The sequence below is a fragment of the Aspergillus costaricaensis genome (assembly GCF_003184835.1).
Source record: "Aspergillus costaricaensis CBS 115574 unplaced genomic scaffold BO79scaffold_22, whole genome shotgun sequence".
NCBI classification, from domain to species: Eukaryota; Fungi; Ascomycota; class Eurotiomycetes; order Eurotiales; family Aspergillaceae; genus Aspergillus; species Aspergillus costaricensis.
Window position 1 is genome coordinate 651,927 of NW_020291822.1, and position 24,884 is coordinate 676,810.

The following is a 24,884-nucleotide window of genomic DNA, read 5'->3' on the forward strand; positions in this document are numbered from 1 at the left end:
CGGGCACATTGGAAGGCCCACGGAGTATTCCGCCTAGAGTATAAGCTGAGGCGTAGCTTACAGGGCCACAGAGTTAGGCAGAAAGTGTCAAGACTATCCGAAGCCTATTCATGTGCCATGAAATGATTGGGTGAACAGCCCGGCTGAGACGCAGCTTCGTGCATGGAACACGCTACGACTATACCAACATATAGGGAGAAGCCCAGGGTGAACTCAAGGCATACGGTATTGACGAACGTCGATGACTCTGTATGGCTGCTAGTTCAGTGTCACTACGACCACAACACATCGCTGGAACAAAATTCCGCGTTATCAGGATATGTTGCCAGCCATGATCGTGTAAGTGCGTGTCGCACTGCGCTTATCCGTTATGGGAGGTCAGCGAAAGGCTTAAAGGGCCACGTCGCATTGAAAGCAGTTGACCTGGGATGCTTGCCGAGCTTAGCGATTCTTGTTAGTCGCGTAACACAATTCTCCGTGGCTGCCATGCTTCTGGGTCTTGTATCCCGCCGTATAACATTTCCGGCTTCTGCTTGGTCACATACTCGAGCCTGAACCGACGTCTGTATTTTCGACTAAGCGCACCATGCAGCCGTAATCACCTATTCAGTCGCCCAATCAATGATAATCGAGATACATCATTGTCCGATACGCTTGGGCAAGTCGTGCATCTAGGCACCTGGTCTGGTTGGCAACGGCCGGCACAACGCCCATAGACTGGACCCGGCCCTATGGATCAAGATTGCAGGAAAGGCTCCACTGGGGCGCGGAGTCTTTCCTTAAAGGAATCGGAGGTGTTGACACGCCCGACAGGCACATTCTGCATCTCCTCAGGTGGCCTGGGGCTGTCTCTGCGGCCCCTTCATGATCCTGGGACCATGCCGCACCGTCCGGTCTCATGTTATTGGTGCGGCATATCGAAAATAAAAAATCTCTGGATGTGACTGAGTCTTCGTGCCTTGAATTTTGCTCGGAAGATGAAATCTCGACAGATAATTTGACGTTGCTGATACGAAGTGGTCTTGACTCGAGAGCTGGTAGCACACATCGATGACCGAATGATTCTTACAGTTCCCGTCCCCCGCGAGCTTGCCCTTGGCACTAAGCAGGGAGCGGGATGATTTGACTGAAGCAATTCGCCTTTGCTTTTTTCTTTCTCATTACCTTCCTATCCGGGAATCTTCGCCGATTCTATGTCTCATCTTGATGATTGATAAGCCCCGTGGCCCCCCTACAAATACTGTGTTTGGTCATGGGAAGTAGCATATCCGACTCTTGATTCTTTCTCTCTGTCCGATCAAAGTATCAACCCTCTCTAAGGTTGTGGAACGAGTTTCTGAGCATAGCCTATTCTTGGACTACATATTACCATCTCGGCCTCGTTCCTAAAGATATGTCTCATCAAGCCGGACTAATGTATCAACGAGACCCGGGGCATACCTCCTGCATTGGGGGGCGGACAGTGGTGACATGCCGAAGCTGTGCGGGAAACGCACCACGGTCAGTCGACGCATCCAATCATTCTTGGATCGTGTTGCCAATGCTAATCGGGATCAGAAACTCCGTTTGTAGTAGCTGCAAGGGCCGTGGGTTTAATGTCTTCATATGTCCTCACTGCAATCCGGCCGCTGCGGCGGCAGCGTTCAAGGGCTCTGCTGGATCATCACAAGGCACCACACCGAATTCATCTGTCCCTGCTTCGCCGTCATCTCTGAGCAGGAGCTCGTCCACCTTATCCTCTGATACCAGGCCTATTGGGAATCGAAGGCGGTCGGGGGACAGCGACGAGAGCTCTTCAGGCGGACACGTCGGAGCAGGAACTAATTCACCACGGACGGTATAGAGGATTCTTAGGGACGTCGGAAAAAGGGCGCTGGTCGCCCGTGTGCCCAGTTGGCTTTCGGACACTCTTTTGACTGCTTACATGTGTTGCGCTATCGTACCCTTTTTGATTTATGAAGGACCATAAGGACGGGTTTGGCGAAGTGCAGGCGCATCAGGACATAGAGGGAAGCATGGCCTTCCATGCAGGAAGCCTGTTGAGGATTTTTTGATTGCGCACCATGTCATGATAGTCCATCGTCGTCGCACTTCGTTTCGATGTACTTACGGTTTCACGCCAGATACCAATAGGGAAATGAATTGCCAGATGCTTGGATGGAGTGACGTCAGCTCCCGGGGTGAGTTCTCCCGAGCTTCTCTCCATGTTGGATTCAGGACCATTGGTTTGCCTCGGATGCGAAGAAGTGCAAGGGTCATTTCATTCGCCCCCTCCACTCTCCTCTTGAATAATCTAAGGAACCATTTTCGCTACGTCTCGTCACTCCCACCCCCGGATATCCCGACCTCCACCCATCCCACGGCATATCCGACAGCCGGCAGTGAGAGTCTGGAGTTTGGGGCAAGACGCGAGGACGATCACTCCACCTCAGGTTCCGAATGCTGTTTCCCCCAAAAACCTATATGTAGGAACCATGACTGCCCCTGAACTCAAAATCTGCTTGTCCTTTCCTTACTCATTAAGTAACGCTCTGATATTCCTACAACATGGCCTTGTCTTTCACTGAAAAGCCCCCGCAGGGGAGGGTTCCTTATGCGATCCCGCAATTGGAGGGTGAACGCATCACGATTCCGGGGAGCAAAGGAGCCTTTCGTATCCTGGCTTCCTCTAAGCAGACCAATGGCCTCATGGCTGTCTTTCAGAGCGGGGCTGTCCTTTCAGACGCCCCGGGCTTTCACTATCACAACCACGCCCACGATGTCTTCCTGGTGACCAAGGGCTTCTTGAAATTATGGAATGGAGACAAATGTCGGATAATGGGGCCTGGAGATTTCGCTTATGTCCCTCCTGTATGTCAGATGCTATTTGATATGCTGCATTTCCTGTCCTCCCTTTCTTCGCTCCGACTGACTCTTCAATGTCTACTACAGACTGTGGTTCATAACCCGGAACTACTGGGACCACATACCGAGACCTACGGTGTCGTCACTCCCGGCGACTGGGTCGACTTCTTCCGCTACGTGTCCGAGCCCTATGAGGGTATTCTGGTTCCCGAGAACGACGATCGCGACCTCAAGGCTCTGTTAATACCCAAAGTGATGGCTGCGAAGCAGGACTTTGACGTCGTGTTCCAACCACACTACCAACCTCCTGCCCTAGGGGAGTGGAGTGCAGATGAGGAGAAGCTCCCCGAGTCGTCACAACCATATTTCCTGCGCGCCAACACGGGTCCCAAATGGATGCTGGGAGGTGTCATGTCCCGACCATTTATCACCACCCGTCAGAGTCAGGGTGTCTGCGCTATTTCCAGCATTGAATCCTCCAAGACATACGGCGAAACTCTACTTTCTAAATTTTTGACCTTCCAGTCGGTAGATCACTGTCTATGTGTTCAGGAGGGGACATTGACCGTCCAGCTGAAGGATGGCCCCGAGTCAACTTTCCGCGAAGGAGAGACAGTTGTGATCCCGGCCGGTCAGGCGTTCGCTCTAAGATTTGCCAGTCGGTATGTGCGGGTCTGGTCATTTACCGATGGCGATGGCATTGAGACTTTGATCCATCGGTTGGGCACATCATTCGAAGGTGCTGTCCTACCTGACCAAGTGCCAGAGTGGAACCCGGCGGAGGTTGGGTCTGTGGCGTCCGAGTTGAATGTGACCATTGAACTCTAGAGGGGAGAGAAGGGGGAAGGGGGAAGGGGGAAAGGGTGGATGACGTGGATGCATGAACTTAGCGTGGCTCAATTGAGCCTTGTGACGACTATTGGAACTGGAACTATTAGCGATACCTGTCATGCTCTACCTTATTTGTATTAGTTAGTTAGAAAAGTGGAAAAGAATCGTATCCATTTCATTTAATTTATTTTTTCTTTCTGCACCCCGCGGGGACCCCGCAGAGGGTTCCCACGTGATGCTCACGGTCGGAAATCCCGGCCGAGTCTCCCTTTCCAACTTCATCCTTTTTGCGATTAACTTCGGCCTCTACTACGATCGACTACTTCCTCCTTATCTTCAATTTGCCTCCACTCTTGTCCTTATAGTTCGTTTCGGATACATACCCCAGTTTTCCCTATGTCGTCTACCTTCGTCTAGATGGATGATGGATGAGTCGCCCCCCATTCACACCGCGGGTGATGATTCTCTTCCCCCGCCGCGGGCCAAACGCCCTCGCGCTGCACAAGCATGCGACCGCTGCAGGGCCAAGAAGTACAAATGCGACGAGCAGTATCCCTGCGCGCATTGTAAAAGTATGCCGTCTATCGCGATAAGCTGTCCCATCCTGAACTAACCTTTTTTCTAGAAAGCCAACTCAATTGCGTCTATCAGGGGAATTACCGTCAACGCGAAAGCAGCAGGTCTGCGCGGTATGTATATTATCATTCGTCTACATAGTAGCTAGCTATTTCGTGTCTTGGTATTTGCTGACACATCAGACAGATATGTCGCTGATCTAGAGCGCAAAGTAGACGAGCTTACGGCTCGACTAAGGTTGGCGGAGGCGGAAGTTACGTCCCAGCATTCCTCACGGTCTCAGAAAGTAGTAGTGCAACCAAACTCGGGACCCAAGCAAGCTCCTCCTCCCCCAGTGGGCGTTGAGGCGACTCCATTGTCGCTGCCTCGTGCTGCATCCACGCCGAGAGACGATGCGCCTTTCATTTACGAACACCATGACGAAGCTGGGGAGTCGGTAGGGGATGAAATCAGCGAACTGAACCACCACACCAATGGTATTGAATTTCACGGCAGCACCTCTTCAACGGCTCTCCTCGGTCATCTCCAAAAGGCACGGGAGCCGCAACGCTCTTTGGAGCGTCGGGACGCACGTCTCGAGGATCCGGGATATTCGATCGTCTCGACGCTACATAACTCCAGCTTTTCACCCTCGGGTACGGGCTCCGCCCAGCCCTTGACCTTACGGGAACAGAATTATTACTTTGAGCAGGCTCATGCATTCATCAATGGCTATTTCGAGAATATTCATTTCATTCATCCTCTAATTGATAAGGAGGACTTTTTGCTTCGGGCGCACAGTCTCTGGTTCAATCGTGGCGTTCAGCCGGAGCCGAGTTTTGTTGCCTTGTATCTGAGTATCCTGTCGTTCGGGGCCCTGGTGCGGGTCTGGGATGAGGACAGGCTGGGTGGACTGACCCGGTTTGAATGGAGTAGGAAGTTGTTTGGGGAAGCTCAGATGTACCTCAACTACCTGCAGTTCTCGAATACTCTGGATACGGTGCAGTGTCTATACCTTATGGTATGAGATCTTTTCTTCCTGGACGAAATATGGGCTGACCTTGTCTAGGCTAAAATTTGTCAGAACGAGCTGAATCCGAACTGTAGGTGAACTACTCAGCTACTTGCTTTTGCGACTGATAAGCTGACATGGCTTAGTGGCGTACATGTACCTGGGACTGGCTATCCGTACATGTCTAGCTGCTGGGTTCAATCGTGAAGTGCGCAGCTCGACAGAGCAACGCTCGGAATGGATTTCAAAGACGTGGTGGTAAGTTCGCGTCTTACTTGGATAGAGCTCACGCTAACCCTGGCAGGGGACTGTTCTCTTTGGAGATGTAAGTCTTTCTGGACATCCGGTTCAGTCATGATCCTAACCACACCAGTGAAATGAGCTTTTCGGTAGGCCGTCCGGATACTCTAGGCATGGATGAGTACCACAACAGGGCGCTGCCTGAGAGAGACGACTCTGAGTACGCTGTTATCCCATGGATGGTGGATTTTGCATACATCATCCGCAAGGTGTCTGTGCAGATATACCATTCGCGTATCACGTTACAAGAGAAGCTGCATCTCGCACTCCAAATTGAAAATGAGCTAGACCGATGGATGGCGAGACTGCCGGACAGGATCAAACCAGACATTGTTCAACGAGCAACAGGAGGAGCGTTGAGAGATCCGAAGTGGGCACGAAGGCAACGCTTAGTGCTCGGTATTCGTAAGGGACCCCCGCCCCTGCACGTCCTCATTATTTGTTTCAGGCACAGCTACTAAGCCTTCCCGACCAGGCTACTACAACGTGAAGATGCTCCTGTTCCGACCATTCCTCAGCTACTTCACACGCAAATTACGACATACCCCTATGGAACTAGAAGAAACGATCGCCAAATGCCTCGACGCAGCAATGAAAACCATCCAAGTCATTTACGATATCTACCGAATTCACACATTCTTCCGCTGCTGGTACGCCTGCCTTATACCTCTTCCTATACCCTCCCATCCATACCCCGTTTAACCCAAAATTAGGTGGTACAACACCACATATGTCATGTTCGCCACGTCCACCCTCCTCCTCCCCATGTCCAAACTAGGCATGTGCGCCGAAACCATCCCGCTCCGCCGCTCCGTCGAAATGGCCGTCGAGATCCTCGAAGCAATGGACGAATCCGTGGTGGCGCGTAAATCCGTCGAAATTATCAAACACTATCTGCGAGAATTCCGGCCCATCGATGTTCAATCTGCTACCACACCATCCAGTAGCAACGATGGAACCAAAATTGCCGACTTTACTACTGACCCAGGAGCTGCTGCTGCTGCTGCATCTGCTTCGGGTACTGCCCAGACAGGGTTTGATATTCCGGTATGTTGTTTCAATCTTTCAACCCACTTCATGTACAAATGGAGAAACAGAATTGCTAATACAGGGGGTGTAGGAATGGGCATATGGCTTCGGCTTCCCGGATTGTTCCTTCGAAGGGATCGCTAGACTGTTCGATGATTTGGGAGGGTTGCCGATGTTGGATGGGTGACCATGTATTACTACTATATCTTACTATGTGCTATGCAATTCAATCGGTGGGTATTGGGGACTTAGGGGTTTGTATAGTGGGGTTGACTTTGTATATAGCTAGTCGGTGGAATTGATAGATAACTTCATGCTCTACTGTAGATATCTAGACCGGTGATAACCTACGGATACTACTGTGCTAAAAGCGTTCAGTTCATGCAATATAAACAAGACGAAAAGTGAACTTCCGTCTTGGTCACTCTGCTCTACTCAACCAATAAAATCGAGACATAATAGTAATTCCACACCCTATACTGTATCTATACCCAACTAAAACTACTATTCTATAGATGCGAAGTAACCCCCTTCCTCTTACTACCACTACCACCACCACCAAACAACCCCGGATTCTGCTCCACCACGTTCTCCACCTCCTTAATCGCATCGTATCCATAAAGCCACGGTTGTACTTCAGGACACGTCCTACACATCATCGTATTAGCATATGCTTACTTTCTAAAAACCCCCTACTTCTACTTCCCAAACCAGAAGAAGATGGGGTGGGGGAGGAATTAGTAATAATACGTACCACCGACTCGGAAAAGCCCCCTTGAGCTCCTTCCCCAGCTGAGAAAGGAACAGCTGGTCTCGTTTCTCTTGTTCGGGGCCGTCGTGCATGTGGAAGTCGTTTCTCTGTTTGTTGTAAAAATAACCGCTGGTTAGTATATTTGTGCTACCCTTGTATGTGGCCGACTAACCTGCTTGAACGTCTCCCTCACGATAGCTTCACCTCGGGATTTGCGTAGCTTCTCGTATAGACGGAGGACAGCGGGCAGGTCGGATTTGTGTTTCATGTGGCCGAGGAGACCGCCGAGGACGGCGCCGTCTTCGAGGGATGAGTTGGCGCCTTGCGCGAGGTAGGGGAGCATTGGGTGGCAGGCGTCGCCGCTGGAGGTTTGGTTAGTTGGTGGGTTGGTTTGGGGTGGAAATGGATGGATGGAGTACGTACATGAAGACGAGGTTGGATTTGTCGTTGATCCAGGATTCCATTTCGGCGTCTGAGTCGATCGAGTTGGTTAGTAAATGACAGGAGGATCGGGTTGGGGTGGTGGTGGTGGTGTACTTACGGTGCATGAGTTTCCATTTGTCAACGCCGTTCACGTAGCCCAGGAAGCGGGTTAAGCTGTACTATATCAGTTTTTTGGGGATCATTGAAGTGGTTTTGGTGGGGGGAGGAAGCAAACGTACACTGGATCCCAACCCACGAATAAGCGCATCATTTCGTCCAGCGAGCCGGTCTGTCGAGATACTCCCGGGGGTAGATCATCCGGTACCAGGAGAACAATATTCATCATCTTCCCTCCGCGTAGGGAGTACCCTACTGCATGTGCCCCAGGTCCGATCCAGAAATGTACCGTCGGGTTCTCAACCCAAGCTTTCAGGTCCGGGTCTGAGATCTGGTCTGCCGTTAGGACGATCCGATACGCCAGATCTCCCGTGGGAATGGGGTCGTCTTTTCGCCCGCAGTAGCATTCCCGACAGCGGGACCAGAGTCCATCTGCGGCGACGATTAGATCCCCGGAAACAGTTCTGCCGCTGAGGGTGGTGACGGTAGTAGTGTCGAAGTCAATGGTGTTGACTCTCTCGTCGAGATGGAAGGTCACGCCGAGCTCCTTGGCTCGCGCGTATAGTGCTTGTTGCAGGTCTACGCGGTGCAGGTCGATGAATGGTGCGGAGTACTTGGAGCGGATATTCCGATTGAATGATTCTTCATGGGCGAGGACTTCGCCTGTGTAGCGGTGCACTGTTAAGGAAGTGGGCTCTGCAGCGTCGGTCCATAGCTTCTCGGGGAGCTTCCAGTGTGAGAACAAGCGGGAGGCATTGGGAGTGATCTGGAGACCAGCGCCAACTTCTGCTAACTCTTTTGCTTGCTCGAGAACTGTAACGGTGTGGCCGGACATGGCGCAGGAAATGGCGGTGGCGAGGCCACTAAGGCCTGCGCCAACGACGATGATGTCAAGGTGTGAGTCTTGATGGCTCTATTGATGGTTTAGTATTTGTCTTTATCACCTCCCCTTTCAAAAGTTACTTTGGTACGACTCAGGGATAGAACTCACCATTGTGGATCCTTCACTTCTCCCGAGAACACTGTTAAAGATGCCCATGGTGGCAGGGGCTCTTGAAATGACAATGGCAATGCGGAATGGCAAGTAAGGAGGCAGTCGCGATGTTTGTTGCTCTTTAAATCCACGACGACACGCTTTTCCGCCGGAGCTGCACTTTTCCGCAATCACTAATCGTCAATTGGTCCAGATAGGAGAGAATTCCTGAGCTCAAGCTCAAACTGGGGCTGATTTGTAGGATTTGCCCCGGAGTCCCCGGCTTTCCCGAGGGTCGGGATATCCGGGGGTGTGATGCAACGGTTCCAGGGGCTGACGTTCATCCCCATTCCTCATCTTGAGCAACTTGCGGGGGATCCGGGGTCTAGTGCCTTGGCTGGCACGGAAATGGCAACGTATGTTGGGATTTGGCGAACGGAAATTCCGTGGAGGGCTATGATACGAAGCCATCGCAGAAAGTGAAAAGAGACAAGCCTCCCCACCACAAGTCAAGAATAGTAGAGCAGGTGACTCCGTCACGTGGAGCCTTTGCTTTTCGCCCTGCTGGAATCCTTGTGCTTCTTCCTCAACACCATGTTCGAATTGCCATCCATGGTTCCCTCCATGGTCCATCGTTAAAGCCAATTCTTGCTCGTGGTTGATGTCGTCTCTGCGAAGTTGATCGACTAAAGCAGGCAGAAATATCCGAAACTATACCTGTCTTAACCGAAGAACTCTTAATCGGCCAGGAATCTTTTGGGGATGAAGTCACTCACGCAAGTGCTGACAAGTACGACTGGAGATTAGCTTCGCTGTTTGGAATCTCGCTACCAGACCTGCCGGAGGCTAGACTCATCTGACAGCCAAAGAATAGACGAGCTCACAGACAGCTTACCCAAAAGTTGGGGACACTCTAAGCACGGTCTATGCTTGACTTGATTCGCCGAGGTAAGCTCACCTAGCACTGAATAATAAGCATGACCTTCCCCGCTTACCAGGCACCAGTATCCCACGTGTACGCTGCTCGAAAGGTCCTATCAGAGGCACTTAGAGGCAACGCTCTTTGTTTATCATAAAGCAAACAGACTCTGAGGTCATGACGTCGGGAAGAACCCGCACAGGGCGGAGACGCAGTCTTTACGGCCATAACGCCTAGATACGACCCCTCCCAAGGCACTTCGACTCAGTCCCCCAGCCGCCGTTAATATAGAGGTCACCGTACAGGCTCTCCTATTGAGCAGCATGGGCCTCTGGACGGGACACTATTATTCGGTAGCTTTACGCCACTAGTGTACTCTATCCCTCTCTTCCTATCACAATCCATCTACGGCGCAGGATCATACGTGGTCCCGAATATTCGGGGAACCCGAGGGCCACATGCCGGGATGAAGTGGCGTTTCAACGCCAGTCACTACCCTGTTCAGGGAGATTCCGGTGGGTTTAGCCCATGTGATGATGGCATAGATTGTGTGGGGTAAAACCGGGGTAGTAGTGACAACTACCCAACTGCCGATATATGATCCGCTCCCTGTCTAGATATATAGAACTTGGCATCGTATGACCTTTCTTCTGTTCCTCATGACAGTTGGACCCTGAGTGGCCTGATAATTGTCCAATACTGCTACTAGTACTAGTACTAGTACTTCCATCATAGTACAACATGGCATCCCAAATAGATCCTAGGGTGTGTCACTCCCTGCCTCTTCATCATCGAACCGGAAAATAAACAAACTAGAAACAAGCGCTGACCAGCTGTTCTATGTCCTCCTATCGGGAATTTACAGCTCTATCCCCGCAGAGTCCGATATGCAGCTCTACTCACCGTCAATGTATTCGTCTTCATGGGCAATATGTACTCAGTATGATACTACCCACCATCTGGATAATCCCAGGTGTCCGGACCAGCATTACTCACACGCAATGTTCCACATTAGTCAGGGATAGCGACCGGCTTCGACTCCCTCGCGGCCGATCTCCACGTCGGATACCAAAAGCTCGCTGACCTAGTCTCCTGGTCCGTCTTGTCCATGGGCCTAGCCAACCTGGTCTGGATGCCGCTGGCACTATGTTTCGGAAAGCGCCCGGTTGTACTCGTGTCCATGGCCATGTTTGTGGCAGGGATTATCTGGACGGTCGTCGCGAAGGACTACGATAGCTTGATGGGAGCTAGAGTGTTTGCTAGTTTTGGTATGATATATACCATCCCCTAAGACTTTGTCCATGCGATGAATAGGATTCTTTACTAACAGCCACAGGCTATGGATCGATCGAGTCATTGGGGCCTAGTATCCTTGCTGGTTCGTACCCCATTCTTCTAAGACACATGTGAAGCGAAGCGACCAGGTCCACTAACAAACCCTAGACATGTTCTACGAGCGCAACTACTCCAGTGCAATGGCAATCTACGCTCTCTTCCTCTCGGCTGGCTCTCAAGTCGGCCCCCTTATCGCTGGTTACCTCGTTGCTGCCCGTGGCTGGCGCTGGTTCTTCATCCTGTGTCTCATCATTGCTGCAGTCAATTTCGTAACCACCTTCTTCTTTCTCCCAGAGACGCTCTACGAGCCTGGACCCGAGGAGCAATTGGATGTGGACGATAAAGAGAAGGCCGAGGCCTATCAGAGCCACGTCGAGGCCGTGCCCGACGTCAACGCCTGGCGGCGGCAGCAGCAGCAATTCTCCTACGGAGGGTATTGGAAGAGTTTGTTCAAGGTTGGCCTATCGGATGCAGCGAGAGAAAATGGTGTCTTCAAGCATCTGGCTCGGCTGTTCTGGCTACCATTGCCTATGCTTCTAGTCCCAGGAGTTTTGATAGCTGCGATGATGTACGGTGTTGTATTAGGAGGGTAGGCTAACCCCCTTCCCAGGATGATTATCGCATGGAATCAAGCACGCTGACTATGCTATGCCGACAGTGTGGTCTCTATATCCACCCTTGCTGCCAACATCTTCTCCCCTCCGCCATATAACTTCTCCTCGGCCGCTCTCGGCCTCTGGACGCTTGGCAGCTTCGTCGGCATTCTTGTCGTGTGGCCCATCGCGGGCCCTCTGACTGACGCTCTCTCTACCTATCTCCGCAAACGCAATAATGGCGTCCATAAGCCGGAACATCGGGTCCCCGCGCTCATTATCCCGTTCGTCATCACTCCACTCGGTCTGGTTATCTTTGGATACACCGTCTCCCGCCACATGCAGTATGTGATACCGGCAGTAGGCTCCGCCATGTCTGCAGCAGGGTTGACATTAGTCCCTTCGGTGATGTTGTCATATGTTGTCGACTCATACCCGCACACTAGCGGCGAGGCGCTAGTGCTGGTGAATGCCAGCAAGAACGTCGTTGCCTTCGGGTTGAGCAAGGGATCAGTGAACTGGATGACCACCCAAGGAGTTGACAAGATGTTCTATGAGTTCGCCGCTGTGCAATGGGCGGTCCTCGCTTTGGGATTACCACTATACTTCTTCGGGCCGTGGGTCAGGAAGAGAACTTCCAAGTACTTCTAACGATGATGATTAGGCGCTGTATGTATATATATAAGCTCGATTAAATATTCTTCTTTTTCTCATCAATCAATGATATTGTCGAGCCAAGGTGGCTATTTGGTGAATTGTTTCTGCCATTGGACGTGACACGCTCCACCGCGACGTGATAGTTTTCAGACTGATCTGGAGAAAGTTCATCTCGTTGAGCAGTTGGACTTTAGTCCCGTCGGTATCTTCGTGTCGGAGGTACTGGTTGATGTCATGTCCCTCACGCCAGATATCATGCCATGGAGTGTTTGGCCCAACATGGATCGTCTCTTCGCGGGATAAACACCATCCACCCATCACAACTGCTGAGGCATATGTAGCAGCTGGGATATGAGGTGCGTGAGCTGACTTGAACGGAATCTGATTGACGATTCGGGTAATAGCAAGTGCATGTAGAACTGCTCTCGTAGCACCGGCGCTTCTAGCCCATTGGTTCAGATCAAATGACAGCTGATCTTCCTTGGTGGCCGTTCCTCCGAGTGGCTGCTGTAGACCATATGCGTGACATATCCTTCGACATAAGGAAGCAGAAGATGCGGCTAGTTCAAGACAGACAGTGTGCCATCGGAGGGTGAGTTGGAAATTGTGTTCGTGGATGGGTGATTCTTTACTGATGTTTGTGTCGTAAATGTTTAACAAAGCTTGAATAATCTGCCTTTCTGAGATTGCGCCGAATACCGGTCCGCTGGTTTCGTGCAGGTCGGATATAAGGGATTGCAGACCCTCTAGGGTGACAAGGGTTGAGAAGGCCGAGAGACGCGGTGGGGAGGTACTCGGGTAATCTGGAGAAAAGACGGAGACAAAGACTTCGCTGAAGGGACGTTGGGTTGGGCTTGATTTTGCCATCTCAACGATCCAGTCGTCTGCGGTCTTTGCGAGGAAGGCAGCATCAGGGCATGCGGTTTTGATGGAATTTATTAGGTGGCGAGTGCTGGCTGGGGAACCTGAAGCTTGTGAGATTAGGCCGTCGAGTATGTAGTGGCCTAGGATTGCGCGTCGTTTAGTTTCAATAGCTGCCCATATCAGCCATGCCGCATGCTTTGTCGAGTCCGGGGCATCTCGTCCTGGAATATCGTATTGTTGCATATCTTCGGCGGCGTACATGCCAGATGTCCGTGCCCAGTAGAAGCCAAGTCCATGCCATACAAATGCAGTTGTTCGTATGCTTTCATTGCTCGAAAGTAGTGCAAAGAGTTGACCTAGAAGCGCCGTCATGACCAATTGGACGCCGTCGCAGGCATCTCGCGGCCCCCGCAGGCTACTTAGCGTTTGCCAGGAGGTTGCTACCGCCGTATGGCCGAGGCGCCAGAGCATCTCTCCTTTCTGGGATGAGTCTGGTTGGCATACAAATAAGGAACCGAGGGCCACCATGTTCAGCAGGAGCGGCGGGATGGTTTCACGTGTTGAAAATGTTGATTCATGTATGACCGGGAAGCATGGTGAAAGCCATTCGAAGAATTGCTGCAAGCATGCGTCAAGGAAAGCGGATGTGATCCCCGAGCTATGCAATTCCGAGTTCAAGCGTTTTGACAGGTCCTCTATTAAATTGTAGCTTTGCTGCATGGCTATCTTTCCAGGTTCTTGTTGAGAAGCTCCGGGGTCCTCTGCAGATAGGATGTTCGGGCCATTGGATATTTGCAGATGCGGTTGATTTGGAAGTTCTGTAAATGGTAGAGGGATGGCCGATGGGCCCCAAAAGTCGGGCATAAACCAATCCAATAGGTTGTCAGAGCCGAGCAGTTGCTGATTCCCCGACAATGGAGACTGTTCGAATGAAGACATGCCTAGAAGGCTCAGTGCAGATCCTTTGGGACTAGGTAGATTGCCCTCGTTTGTGCCGCCTACTGATTGTGCTGCATCTGAGGCATTTGCTCGAGAGCGGGCATGGAGCCTCTTGTGTCGGCCAAGGACATCACCTCGTCCAAAGCTTCTGCCACATTCATCACATCGAAATGGCCTGGTATTGGTATCTATGTAGCGTGAGATTCGTGCAATAATGAATGTCCTTCCCAAAACCTACGAGTTCGCTCATGTCTCTGGGCCTTGTTAACAAGGGTTCTCTGGCAAAGGGAAGGCGTGCAAAACGTACTGAAAGGTGTTCGAATTTGGTATATGACCTATTGCATTGGTGGCACTTGAACTTCTTGACTCGATCCATCAGTTTCAGGGCGTTTGCGCATTAGCAAGCAAAGAACCATGGGCTATTCGGTCTTTGCGGGGAAAGAAAAGAAATGTGGAGAGCGGAATAGTTCGGATGGGGAGACAAGCAAGTTAACTATCTAGCGTGACCGCCTTTCAGACCGGACTCATGAAGAAGCTGTTGGACATGATCTATTTGATATGAGGAATATGTGGAATATATTATAAATAAAGGTTGGTCGGTATGATGCTCAGCTACCAGCTTGAATAGATGCATCCGATAGAAACAGTGGTGCATAGCTGGACAATCAAGAAACGCCGAATGCTGCCTATTATATGCTCCAAAACACCCATGCGAACGCCTTCACAAACCTAGAAACAACTCGCTGAGACCTCAGCTAGCAACCGCAAGCTGAGCCACCAAATCCGATGCCACGTCAAGGAACGGATAGGGACTAGTGACCTCTTTCTCCTTATTCCAGAACCGCTTGCTGATGGGATGCCAATCGGCATCCCCTTCGCCACGGATCACATTCTGGTATCCATCGCATTTGAAATCGACCATGTAATTATTCTCTTCGAGCTGGTACAGCTGGATGTCGACGAACACCCAGACTCCATAAGAGATGCGCGAAATGGAATGATGCTGCGTCGCAGAAGAAGGACCCGACATGCTCGCGTGCTCTGGGGTTAAATTTCTGTCATCCAAGGAAGCCGGCGCACTTGAGAGATTGACGCGACGGCGAAGTTCCTCTAGATCACTTCGACTGCTGTGGACACTGGTCGACGGGCCTGGAGCTCTGACGCCTTCTTTCAAAAGGCGGGCTCGTATGAACCACGGTTCTTTCGGGATGTAGTAGTCCGATGGTAGGTCAGGATACTTGCTCTGCAGCGGTTGCGGCTGTCCTGCGTCGGCCGGATTGACTCCGATCTGCAACCCATCTGAAGAGAAAATACATTAATCACCCTGAGTCGAGAAGTAGATCTAGTGTGGACTCACCTGCACCAGCTGGCTGGATTTCCCATATCCCGCCTTGTGCTTCAATGGCCTTGTAAAGGTAAAGCATTGCCTCGTAAGGCTGATTGCGTGAACGAATGCCAAACTGCCATTTGCGAGATTTCTTGGGTTGATGCGGGGCACTCCGACCTTCAGGCGGCTCCAAACGCAACTTGTCAAGGTCTATAATACTACGAGAATGCGGCTTCAGAGCCCTTGCTGTCGCCTCTTGCTCCTCCGGGGAGCGGCCACCACGGCGCGAGTCTCCCTCGGATTCTGGACCACGTTGCGCTTGTTCCTCCAATAACCGGTCAGTGGCCTGGATTCTTTGCTCACGTTCGCGTTCGCGCTCGCGCTCGCGCTGTTCCATGAGTTGGTCGTGGACATAAGGTAAACTCGTTGGTAAAATCCGAACATGGCTCACGCGAGGTGCGTTTAAATCGTCGGCATCGCTCTGCTGAGGCGGTTGATAGGTCTGGCGTTGCGAACCACTGCGTGTTCTTGTTGGAGGACCAGGTGGGGTTCCCGGAGCAGGAACAGGAGTTGCTCGTCCAGACGTTGCAGTAGGCTTAGGTATCCTGTCGGGAGGAGGCGAGGGTGTTACCGGGGGTACCAACATATTGTCGTCTGTTGGCGCTGGAGAGTGTCAGCACGCTTCACATGAGACAGAGACAATGACAAAGACCCATAGAAAGAGATCTTCTGTAGTACTCACAATTGGTCTGCATCATCTCATTCTCCATGATGATAAAGAAAGCGTCCTTGATGGCGCTGGGCTCCGGATTCTTGAGCGCATCCTCGATATCGTCGCGGGCATAACCCATACTTCTCTCCAGCTTGGAGATAGCTACTTGATGGATTTTGTGCTGCACTGACAGGGGCTTCCCCGGGACCAACTTGCGGGGATCAATGGCCTTATTCGGATCGACACCGGTAGCAATGAACTCTTCGGGCGGAGGCTGTAGGTATTTGGGTAGGTCTTGAAGGAACCAGGGATCTTGACGGATCTCAGGGATAGTAAGCCTATGAACAGGATGTACCTGCAGCATTGACCTAATCAACCGAGCAGCTCCGGGGGATATGTAGCCAGGCATATGAAAGTTGCCCGCGGCAATTTTCTTGAAAAGGGCCGGTATATAGTCGTCGTCAAACGGAAGCCTTCCTACCAACAGCACGTAGAGAATGACACCACAGCTCCATACATCTACCTCCGGCCCCGCATAAAGCTTCCCGGAGATAACCTCTGGCGCTGCATAGTTAGGGCTTCCGCAGCTGGTTTTCAGAAAATTTCCGTCCGTCATGATGTTGCTCAGACCAAAATCTGCGATCTTCACATTCTTCTCGCTATCGATCAGAAGGTTTTCCGGTTTGAGGTCACGATGTACGATTTTATGACGATGGCAGTACTCCACAGCACATATAATCTGCTGGAAGAACTTGCGGGCTTCAGCGTCATTACACCGGCCCCTCTTGACTAGATAATCGAAAAGTTCCCGTTCGGCATATTCCAACACCATGACGATGTCGGTTTTGGTGGCAATGACGGTGTACCTGTCGGGAAAACAGCAAGTTAGCCATTGTTGAAGCTTTCGAATCAGATTCTGTCCGCCATTGCGGCATGATACAGGGAATAGTACAATTTGATGATGTGCGGGTGCCGCAGCAGTTGAAGGTATTGGATCTCACGTTCAACACGACCAACCATGTCACGAGACAGCAATTTGCGACGGGAGATGATCTTAAGAGCGACCTGGCGACCACTGGGCTGGTGAATGGCCAGTTTCACCTTGCCAAAGGAGCCCTCCCCCAATATCTTGATCGTCTGGTACTGGTCGAGGCGCTGCATGTCCCGGGTGGTTGCTGGTGACTGCATCGGAGGCTCGCCGCCCTTTCCGATCGGGCGGGATGGCGGAGGCATCGCCATGGCGGGGATGTTGGAATTGGAAGGAGGCTCAGTCCCGGCGGTACGGTCACGAGAGCGATCGGGATTGTTGATGGGTGGGAGCGAGACAGAGAGATCCTCGTCGTCGAAAGCAGCGGCCATCCTGACGGGGAGACTGGAGGTTGACGGCCGACGTCGGTTCGGCAAGGACGGGGAGGACAACGTGACGTGATGGATTTTGGCCGGAGGGGTGGTCCCGCGCTTGGGCAGATTGCCTTTTTTTCACCTCCCTCTTCTTAATTTTCTCTCCCTCCCCTTTTTTTGCCCTGATGGCAGCTCTAGAATGATTCGTGGAATTCGGGTCGACGCCTCACTAGCTTGGGTTCGAAAAACCCAATAAAAATATGATCAAAAGGGCGGGCTGTGGATAGAGGATCGGGTCTCCCCCACAACCGGTCAGGTTTGGTGGAAGTGGAGCGCTTGGAGAAGAATCGGTCTGGTCGACACCGAAAACCATCAACAACGCACCAGCTAGCGGGGCGGACGGAGGGGCGGAGAGGTTATTGAGGAGAGCGGGAGGGGGTTTGGGTAACCGTGGTTACGATGATCCTGATGTGCTGGCTTGGTCTCGTTAGAGTAGATAGATAGCAGAGCCGGACTATTGAACATACCTCTCTAGTGCAACTTCTGTTATTATTGGAGAGAGGGAGAAGATCCCGAACGAAATGGACTCTAGTAGCTTCAACGGTGGTGGGAATAATGCTGACAATGGGGAAGGGACAGATGAATGGAGAGGAAAAACGGGGCGGGTTTAGGCTAGATGGAAAGTAACTGCGACTAATCCATTTAGCAGATTTAGCACAGACACTCTGTCCTGCTGATGGTTGGCTCGTGTCTGGGTTTGGCCGGGGCATTGGATTGGTCTAAAATGAAGCAACTAACTGATGTACCAAGATAAACATCCTTTGAGGTTAATCATGGTATTTCTGTCTTCTAAAATAGAATTATATCAAAAATTCCCATCACTGAAACCGATTATTACTAGGACTGCGAAATTATCTCTACCATTATATATATAAAAAAAAATAAATAATAATCAATTCCAATCTACCCCGTGCGTTAAGTCTCACGCAGGCGGTAAGTAGAGGAGTCTAGACATGGCCATACAATGGTATTCATTCTACTGAGTACTGATTGGTACTCCTAGTACTTTGAGACTACTACTTATGTTCGGGTTCCTGTTCGTACTCATTCTAGTAATTATAGTATATACTAGTGACTATTAATTAGCCAGGCCGCGAGCTGGTTATACTTAGTACTACTTAGTATTGATTGAAATCATGGCATCACTGTCTTTCACTTTGTCCAATACTGCTACTAGTAGTACCTCTAATACCAGCTCTTATGATCAAGATAGTACCGTTATACCGTACAAGTAGTAGTAGTAGCAGATGCAGCCTGATTATCACCATGCGGTTATGAGTACTACTAGTAAGTAGTTAAAAGAGGTCGATGTCCTTAATATATATAAATATACCTAACGTGACAAAGTGGATGACCCCTTTGACATGAGGTATTACTTGACTAGAACATGCGCAGAATATTTAGGCATGTCATATGCCTATTAATGAGCATCGTCAATTACAGACTAGTGAACAAGTACACAAATTAGTCCGCTATTTGCAGTGCTACCGAGGATCTCAGAAGGAAAACTGCTGTCGGCTTAGGCGAAACCTTAGCTTATTCGCCGTCAAAAATATTGCAATCTGCACTCAAGCACTGTTTCTAGTAGTAGTTTATGATTGTGATAGAAAACTATATCATATTCACGTAGATGGACTGTGTAGCATTCGCTTAGGATTAATCTAGTGAATTCGTGACGCATGTTTGCTGCAGGCAATGCGTCTGGCTATCCGGGGCTTGGCAGCCGCATGTCATGTGGTGGGGAAGCTCTCCCGATCGATTCAAACAATCCTCCACCATCAGCTACATCTGGCTTTCGCACTGTGACCGGTTTTGGTTGTCGCCCTCACTTGATCTGTTGAATATATTATCGGGCGCTTCTACTTATTTGGTTATTGCAAGGGCGACCTGCTCCAGCCGGTGGGATTGAGACGGGGAGGCTCCGACATGGCCTCCGAATTAACGGAGGAAGCTATTGCGAACTTCGTGAGCTTCACCAGCTCAACCCGCGAACAGGCAATAAGCTTTCTCAAGGTGAACATTGATTTAAGTTGGGACCATTGCAGTTTAACTGACTAGATCGGACTGTAGGCGAATAACTTAAACTCGAACCAAGCCATAAATGCCTATTTCGAAGACCCCACGGGCCCTCAGACGCAGGTGACGTCCTGAAACTGCGCACGATGTGTTGGGAACAGCGACTGATTGTCAGACATATGTCGATATAGAATATCGGATACCAAAATGATTCTGCCGTTCCTGGTATGATTGTATCTCTTTTGTCAGAGTGATGTGTATTTAAGTTAGTACTGACAGATGTGCCTTGATGAAGCGTTCCAGATCGAACACGCCGACCCGGCCCCCGGTTCCTCGATCACCGCGCCTTCACGCCCGCCATCAGCCCTAAACTCGAGTGAACAGGCATCTGGTTCTGAATATCAACATAGCGCACCTGCACCAACACAGACTGCTAACGGTGAGGGCACACTGAGGGACTGCCTGATTTCCTGCTAGGCTAACCCCGCTTCACGCAGACGCCAACAAGGGCTTATCCTTGGCCGAGCAAGAGGAGCGGGAACTGCAACAAGCTATGGCCATGTCTTTGAATCAAAATCTCGGGCAGCAAGAGACAGGTGTCACAACGAATGAAGCGAAATTTGGTCGAGCTACTCGTGACCACTATGATGAAGGCGCCTGGGCAATGACGTTGTTCAATTCTACCTCTCGTGAAATCATCATAAGCCCCGATCCAGCAGAGCGGAGGAGGAATGACGGTGAACCGGCCTTCATACGACCATCCCATGACAACATGTACCTGGGTGGACTATTGACAATCCTTCATTCAATTCCTCTGGCGAGAGAAGCTCTTCTGCTCAGGAACCGACTTCTCACGGACTATGGAAAAGATCCACAGTGGTGGAACGGCCAGTCTATTACACTTCCTAAGATTGTCACTATTGATGACGCGCAGGACGGTGATACTGAATGGGATGATATTATATACGAAGCCCAGCGTGTGGCAGCATTTTTGGACACTACCGATCGCGCCTTTGGAAGTGCTGATGCATTAGCCAACCTGAAAAGCATGTCCAGTTACGACTCGGAGGGCAGCGCGGCTAGATTTTTGGAATCGTGGCAAGAAGCTGCAGTCCGGGCAGACCCAGACAATCAATTGGCGACCATATTCTCGTCAACTGCATATAAGCGACCTCTTTCGATTTATGACACACCATTGGATAAAGAGTTCTTCTTACTAGATTCCTACGTGGAGCAAGAGCATGGTCAGACTCTCTATGATGTTATCGACCACACCATGTGGTCCGACAGGCCGGGCGAAGATCTTGACGACGTATGGCTAGAACACGTCGCAGAGGTCTTCACAATCAAGCTGGAAGGCTCTAATAAACCCGTTGATGTGAAGATCCCTGCAGTTTTCTATCCTGATCGGTATCTTGCGGCCAACCGAGATCTCGCGCGGGAGTTCCGTGCGCAAAGGCTCCAGATCTACGAAAAAATCTTCAGACTAGAGGGCTTGATGAATCGCTTCTCAACATCTAAGTCGGTCATTCATCAAGGACTGACCTCTAGAGAGACGCTGGAAAAAGCTGCTGCTGCGGTTTCCTCGACACTGCCCAAGAGCTTGTCAAATGAAACGACTGCCTTTACTCCAGAGTCGGCGAATGCAGAGGCACAGAGGGTGGCTGATGAGCTGAAAGCGATATCTTGTAAAATAGAAGCCAAGCTCAAAGGTAGCATCCCGAAGACCCGTATGATTGCCACTCAGCGCTAACTGGTCCCTGAAACAGAGCTGGAGACTAAGAAGCAGGATGCTATGGAAAGCCTCCGGAGCTATTCTAAAATCCTCACTGAAGCTTCTTCTTCGGGCGAATTACCACATCACAAGTACACACTGCGAGGCGTGTGTACTGAGCCACATGTGACTTATGTCCTAAAGCGCCGTGTGTCGGAAGGCTCCACGAATGGATGCGCTACCTCAGCCGATGACGAGTATCAATGGTGGCGGATCAGCTTTTCGACCGACGATGCGAAGAATCGCCAGGCTGGAACAAGCTCAGAAGGCGATGCAGCTCTGCACAACTCCGACGTCATTGGGTATACCGCTCGCAAGGTCAGGGAAATTGAGGTCCTTCGAGCGGCCCGCGAAGAATCTAAGAATGTCTTGCTTGTCTACGCCAATAACAATGCAATGAACGTGCCGGAAGAGCCAGCTCCCAGTCAACTTCAGGTAAGGCAACGTCTACTAATTGGATGCAAGAGTGGCTGGAACTAACAGCAGTCATTACAGAAATTTGTGCACTTGGACAATCAAGCATTTGAGGCCGAATGTCAGGAAGCAGATAGTACTAGGACCCAATCTGGCCGCCAGAACCGTGCATTGAGTGCTTCTGTCAGTTCCCAGGAGGCATAGCTGAAACCTCAGGACATTATGTGCTGACACATCTAACAGGAACCGCTCAACCAACAGGAAGGTCGTACGACGCCAAATGTGAACGTGTTTGACTACCAGGTCCCATCATTTGACGAGGGAGCGGGCCGGGGGCAGGAAATGGAGGAAAGAGGCGGACGCCCTTTGCTCAGCCGAAGTAGCACAGCTGGACCTGTGCAACCTTCGCAGAATGCCGACGCGATGTGGGACCAAGTCGACGACAAGGCGACATGACGCCCAGGGCTGAAGTCTTAAGTTGACCCGTAATTATTGTCATTTAGACTAGATACCTAGGCGTCCCGCAATCGAGATCTAGAACCTGGCATAATTAGAAATAGCGCTTGGAATGTCGAATGAGAAGCAACTTAAGGCTGAGCGACGCATTAGGATCAACAGGGTTTTGTTTGACCATTGTTTGGGACTAAAGAATGGGCTCCCCCACGTGCCGTTTGTTGATGTTGTATGTCACGTTTGCATTGTCCACCCCCCCAAACGACGCCGTCTCCCCTTAGCATCGAGATTCGAGAACCGTGGTTCCAGCAACATTGTCCGAACAGGGTAACCAGCCCCCTTCTACTAAGCAACCTACACAATGACACTCGAAAACGACGCGGTCGCCGGTGCCACAATTGAGCTCCTCGAGACCCGTCTGCGGCGCCTCACATACCTCTTGACCGGCGATGCAAACTGGACGGGCAATCCCACGCCGCCCGCAAAGCCCGCATCTCTCGATGACAGCGTCTCGCGCCGTCTTCTTCGCCTAGAGAGGGACCTGGAAAAGCTGAGCAGAAACATCCCGGCCGTCAGAGATGTCCTGAGTCTCCGTATGAATGACCTTCTTACATCTGATGAACCGTGTACGTAGGGGGTGGATCAATAGCTAAACTAAGTATTTTCGTCCAGACGACCGCTTCCCCGACCTCTTCCGCCAAACACCTTCCAAATCACTCCCTGAGAATCTATCGACACAGAACCTCGCCTCGATCGTCCTATCCTACGCTTCTGCATTTCCCGAGACCGCGTCCCGACTTACTTCGTTGAATGACCTCCCCATCCCGGACGCCGAGACTTCAGCGTCGCTTATCCAGCTCCAGCCACGACTGGACCAGTTGGCACGAACTCAGGAGGACCAGGCTAAACAAATCTCCGAGCTACGTGTGCGGTCTGCTCGAGTCTTGCAGCGATGGTACGAAGTGGCGCTGGTTAGTGGCGGTGAATGCTGGGCCGAATGGGAAGGAAGACTGGAGGATGTGGAAAGGGAGGTCAAACGGGAAGAAGTGGTGAGGGAGCGGCGAGCGAAGGAGTTGTGAGAATGAGGCAGTTGCTTTCTTTTTCTTCTTCTGGTTCTGGCTCCCATGTTCTTTTAGCGTGCTTGGCTTGTGATGTGATATGATACCTCTTTGTTTGTCCTGGTCATGGTTAAGGATGGTAGTTATAGAGGAGAATGTTGTGTAGTAAGTAATTCTTTCTTCTACTGTATGTAGACGAACGGGTTATTCATCCATTGAAAGGCATCGCCTTGTGTGGCAATGACCACTGGATGGACAGTGAAGCCGTTGGTAATCATCAGTCCTTTCTTTTGTTTCCTTCATCTGGACATGAAACAGACCGACCGGCCTTTGATCTTGCTCCCTTCGGGGGAGTCCATCAAACAAAGACCGGCGGCAGCCGGGTTTGCAGTATACCGACGACGCACGGAGAGGATCTGGACTCCCGGCAGAACTGATCGACCACGCCGAAACCCGGAAGGAAGAACGGTGCATGTCCCTATATCTACTAGTAGTCACAGTGTCCGTGTGTAGTTAGTGGGTATCTACAATACCTGCTGGGTGCTGAAAGTAAAAGGTACCTGCTCAATTCAAGGACACAACAAGTCACCTTACCTTACGGAGTACATACATGGTACATATTATGTTGAGACGAAGACCCACGGGGAAGAATTCCGACCGGGTACTTTTATGTCTGTCTCATGAGCGCGATCCCTTGCATGAGGAGCATGGGAATGCGTTGTGATTGTGATTGTGATGAGAAGGAGAACACGTCGTGGAATATTCTTTGTTTGGCTTACCTTATATGTGTGTGTACGAGGTATTGATTTGACGGAGGGGAGAGAGCACAAGAAGATGAACTCGTGATCAGACGTCTGTGTGAGTGTGATACGAGGTATAAGGATTGCTATAATCGTACCTAGGTAACTCGTGATTTTCTTACTGTGTCGGGCACAGCCAGTGTGTCTCACCTGCTTACTGTGTACGGTATGGATACTGTGTGTTTACAGAAGGTTGCTTGTGATGGGCTGGCTGGTCAGCAACAGTCCGATAGGGGGTATCTGCAAGTCTAAGCCTTGCAGTCTGAGATGGAAATGATGATGATGATGATGATGATGATGATGATGATAATTTGGTACCTTTGCAACTATGTGTGGTGATGAATTCATTCCTGCTTAATTAGTTATGTAGTGAGTAATAATGAGTGCTATGCTAGAATTAAACCAAAATTGGACCAGTGTTCCATACGAGTCATGTTATCCCCAAAATAACCAACTACCGAAGGGGAAGAACACTATCATCATTTATTCCCAGGATCACCTGGGGCGTAAGCAGCAGCAACAGCAACATGATCAGCAAGGTTGGAATCGTGGCAGTCAGTGTAAGGCTTAAGTTAGAGTGGTTTTTTTTTTCTAGAAAGAAACCGTTGGTTGTCTGGTATAAGAATGTTGGATGAATCCTCGCTGAGCCATGTCGTACGGGGTACATCGCTACCAATGATCTCTACAGGGTTGTTAGGTCCCCAGGTCGCCAGGTCGTACGTATTTTTGGTTCTTACCAGTATGGGACCTGGTTATTACTAGTACTGACTATCAGAAAAACTAAGCT

At 50.7% G+C, this 24,884-nt stretch overlaps 8 protein-coding genes across 8 annotated transcripts; 4 read left to right on the forward strand and 4 right to left on the reverse strand.

Annotated features, from left to right (window-relative positions):
- Positions 1–1,611: 1,611 nt before the first annotated feature.
- BO79DRAFT_288690 (uncharacterized protein) lies at positions 1,612–2,502 on the reverse strand (the record flags this gene model as incomplete). Its single annotated transcript, XM_025688710.1, has 2 exons — positions 2,107–2,502; positions 1,612–1,916 (listed from the first exon to the last, which is right to left on the reverse strand). The coding sequence occupies exons 1-2, from the start codon at positions 2,204–2,206 to the stop codon at positions 1,612–1,614; spliced, it is 405 nt and encodes a 134-aa protein (XP_025538096.1). The 5' UTR covers positions 2,207–2,502.
- A 45-nt stretch (positions 2,503–2,547) lies between these two features.
- Positions 2,548–6,789, forward strand: BO79DRAFT_238782 (RmlC-like cupin; the record flags this gene model as incomplete). Its single annotated transcript, XM_025684847.1, has 12 exons — positions 2,548–2,850; positions 2,932–3,647; positions 4,093–4,224; positions 4,327–4,368; positions 4,438–5,251; positions 5,300–5,333; positions 5,389–5,500; positions 5,547–5,567; positions 5,616–5,947; positions 6,018–6,192; positions 6,256–6,589; positions 6,663–6,789. 12 exons carry the CDS (start codon positions 2,548–2,550, stop codon positions 6,756–6,758), a joined length of 3,111 nt encoding a protein of 1,036 aa, XP_025538097.1. The 3' UTR covers positions 6,759–6,789.
- Positions 6,790–7,075: 286 nt separating this feature from the next.
- BO79DRAFT_269733 (putative monooxygenase) lies at positions 7,076–8,901 on the reverse strand (the record flags this gene model as incomplete). Its single annotated transcript, XM_025687233.1, has 8 exons — positions 7,076–7,080; positions 7,113–7,219; positions 7,326–7,429; positions 7,495–7,684; positions 7,746–7,794; positions 7,864–7,919; positions 7,985–8,775; positions 8,854–8,901. 8 exons carry the CDS (start codon positions 8,899–8,901, stop codon positions 7,076–7,078), a joined length of 1,350 nt encoding a protein of 449 aa, XP_025538098.1.
- A 1,594-nt stretch (positions 8,902–10,495) lies between these two features.
- On the forward strand, positions 10,496–12,351 carry BO79DRAFT_269741 (putative MFS transporter; the record flags this gene model as incomplete). Its single annotated transcript, XM_025687234.1, has 6 exons — positions 10,496–10,519; positions 10,620–10,694; positions 10,770–11,022; positions 11,091–11,132; positions 11,198–11,678; positions 11,748–12,351. The coding sequence occupies 6 exons, from the start codon at positions 10,496–10,498 to the stop codon at positions 12,331–12,333; spliced, it is 1,461 nt and encodes a 486-aa protein (XP_025538099.1). The 3' UTR covers positions 12,334–12,351.
- Positions 12,352–12,399: 48 nt separating this feature from the next.
- On the reverse strand, positions 12,400–14,142 carry BO79DRAFT_256759 (fungal specific transcription factor domain-containing protein; the record flags this gene model as incomplete). The annotated part of the gene is made up of 1 exon (XM_025686218.1): positions 12,400–14,142. One exon carries the CDS (start codon positions 14,140–14,142, stop codon positions 12,400–12,402), a length of 1,743 nt encoding a protein of 580 aa, XP_025538100.1.
- Positions 14,143–14,893: 751 nt separating this feature from the next.
- BO79DRAFT_151510 (carbon catabolite derepressing protein kinase Snf1) lies at positions 14,894–17,540 on the reverse strand (the record flags this gene model as incomplete). Its single annotated transcript, XM_025678649.1, has 4 exons — positions 14,894–15,441; positions 15,500–16,132; positions 16,212–17,047; positions 17,134–17,540. The coding sequence occupies 4 exons, from the start codon at positions 17,538–17,540 to the stop codon at positions 14,894–14,896; spliced, it is 2,424 nt and encodes an 807-aa protein (XP_025538101.1).
- A 1,847-nt stretch (positions 17,541–19,387) lies between these two features.
- Positions 19,388–22,269, forward strand: BO79DRAFT_176218 (uncharacterized protein). Its single transcript, XM_025679840.1, has 8 exons — positions 19,388–19,595; positions 19,653–19,721; positions 19,790–19,823; positions 19,894–20,037; positions 20,096–21,310; positions 21,368–21,807; positions 21,868–21,969; positions 22,030–22,269. Exons 1-8 carry the CDS (start codon positions 19,509–19,511, stop codon positions 22,240–22,242), a joined length of 2,304 nt encoding a protein of 767 aa, XP_025538102.1. The 5' UTR covers positions 19,388–19,508; the 3' UTR covers positions 22,243–22,269.
- Positions 22,270–22,548: 279 nt separating this feature from the next.
- BO79DRAFT_197957 (putative nuclear distribution protein RO10) lies at positions 22,549–23,388 on the forward strand. The gene is made up of 2 exons (XM_025681310.1): positions 22,549–22,832; positions 22,912–23,388. The coding sequence occupies exons 1-2, from the start codon at positions 22,601–22,603 to the stop codon at positions 23,316–23,318; spliced, it is 639 nt and encodes a 212-aa protein (XP_025538103.1). The 5' UTR covers positions 22,549–22,600; the 3' UTR covers positions 23,319–23,388.
- Positions 23,389–24,884: the final 1,496 nt, after the last annotated feature.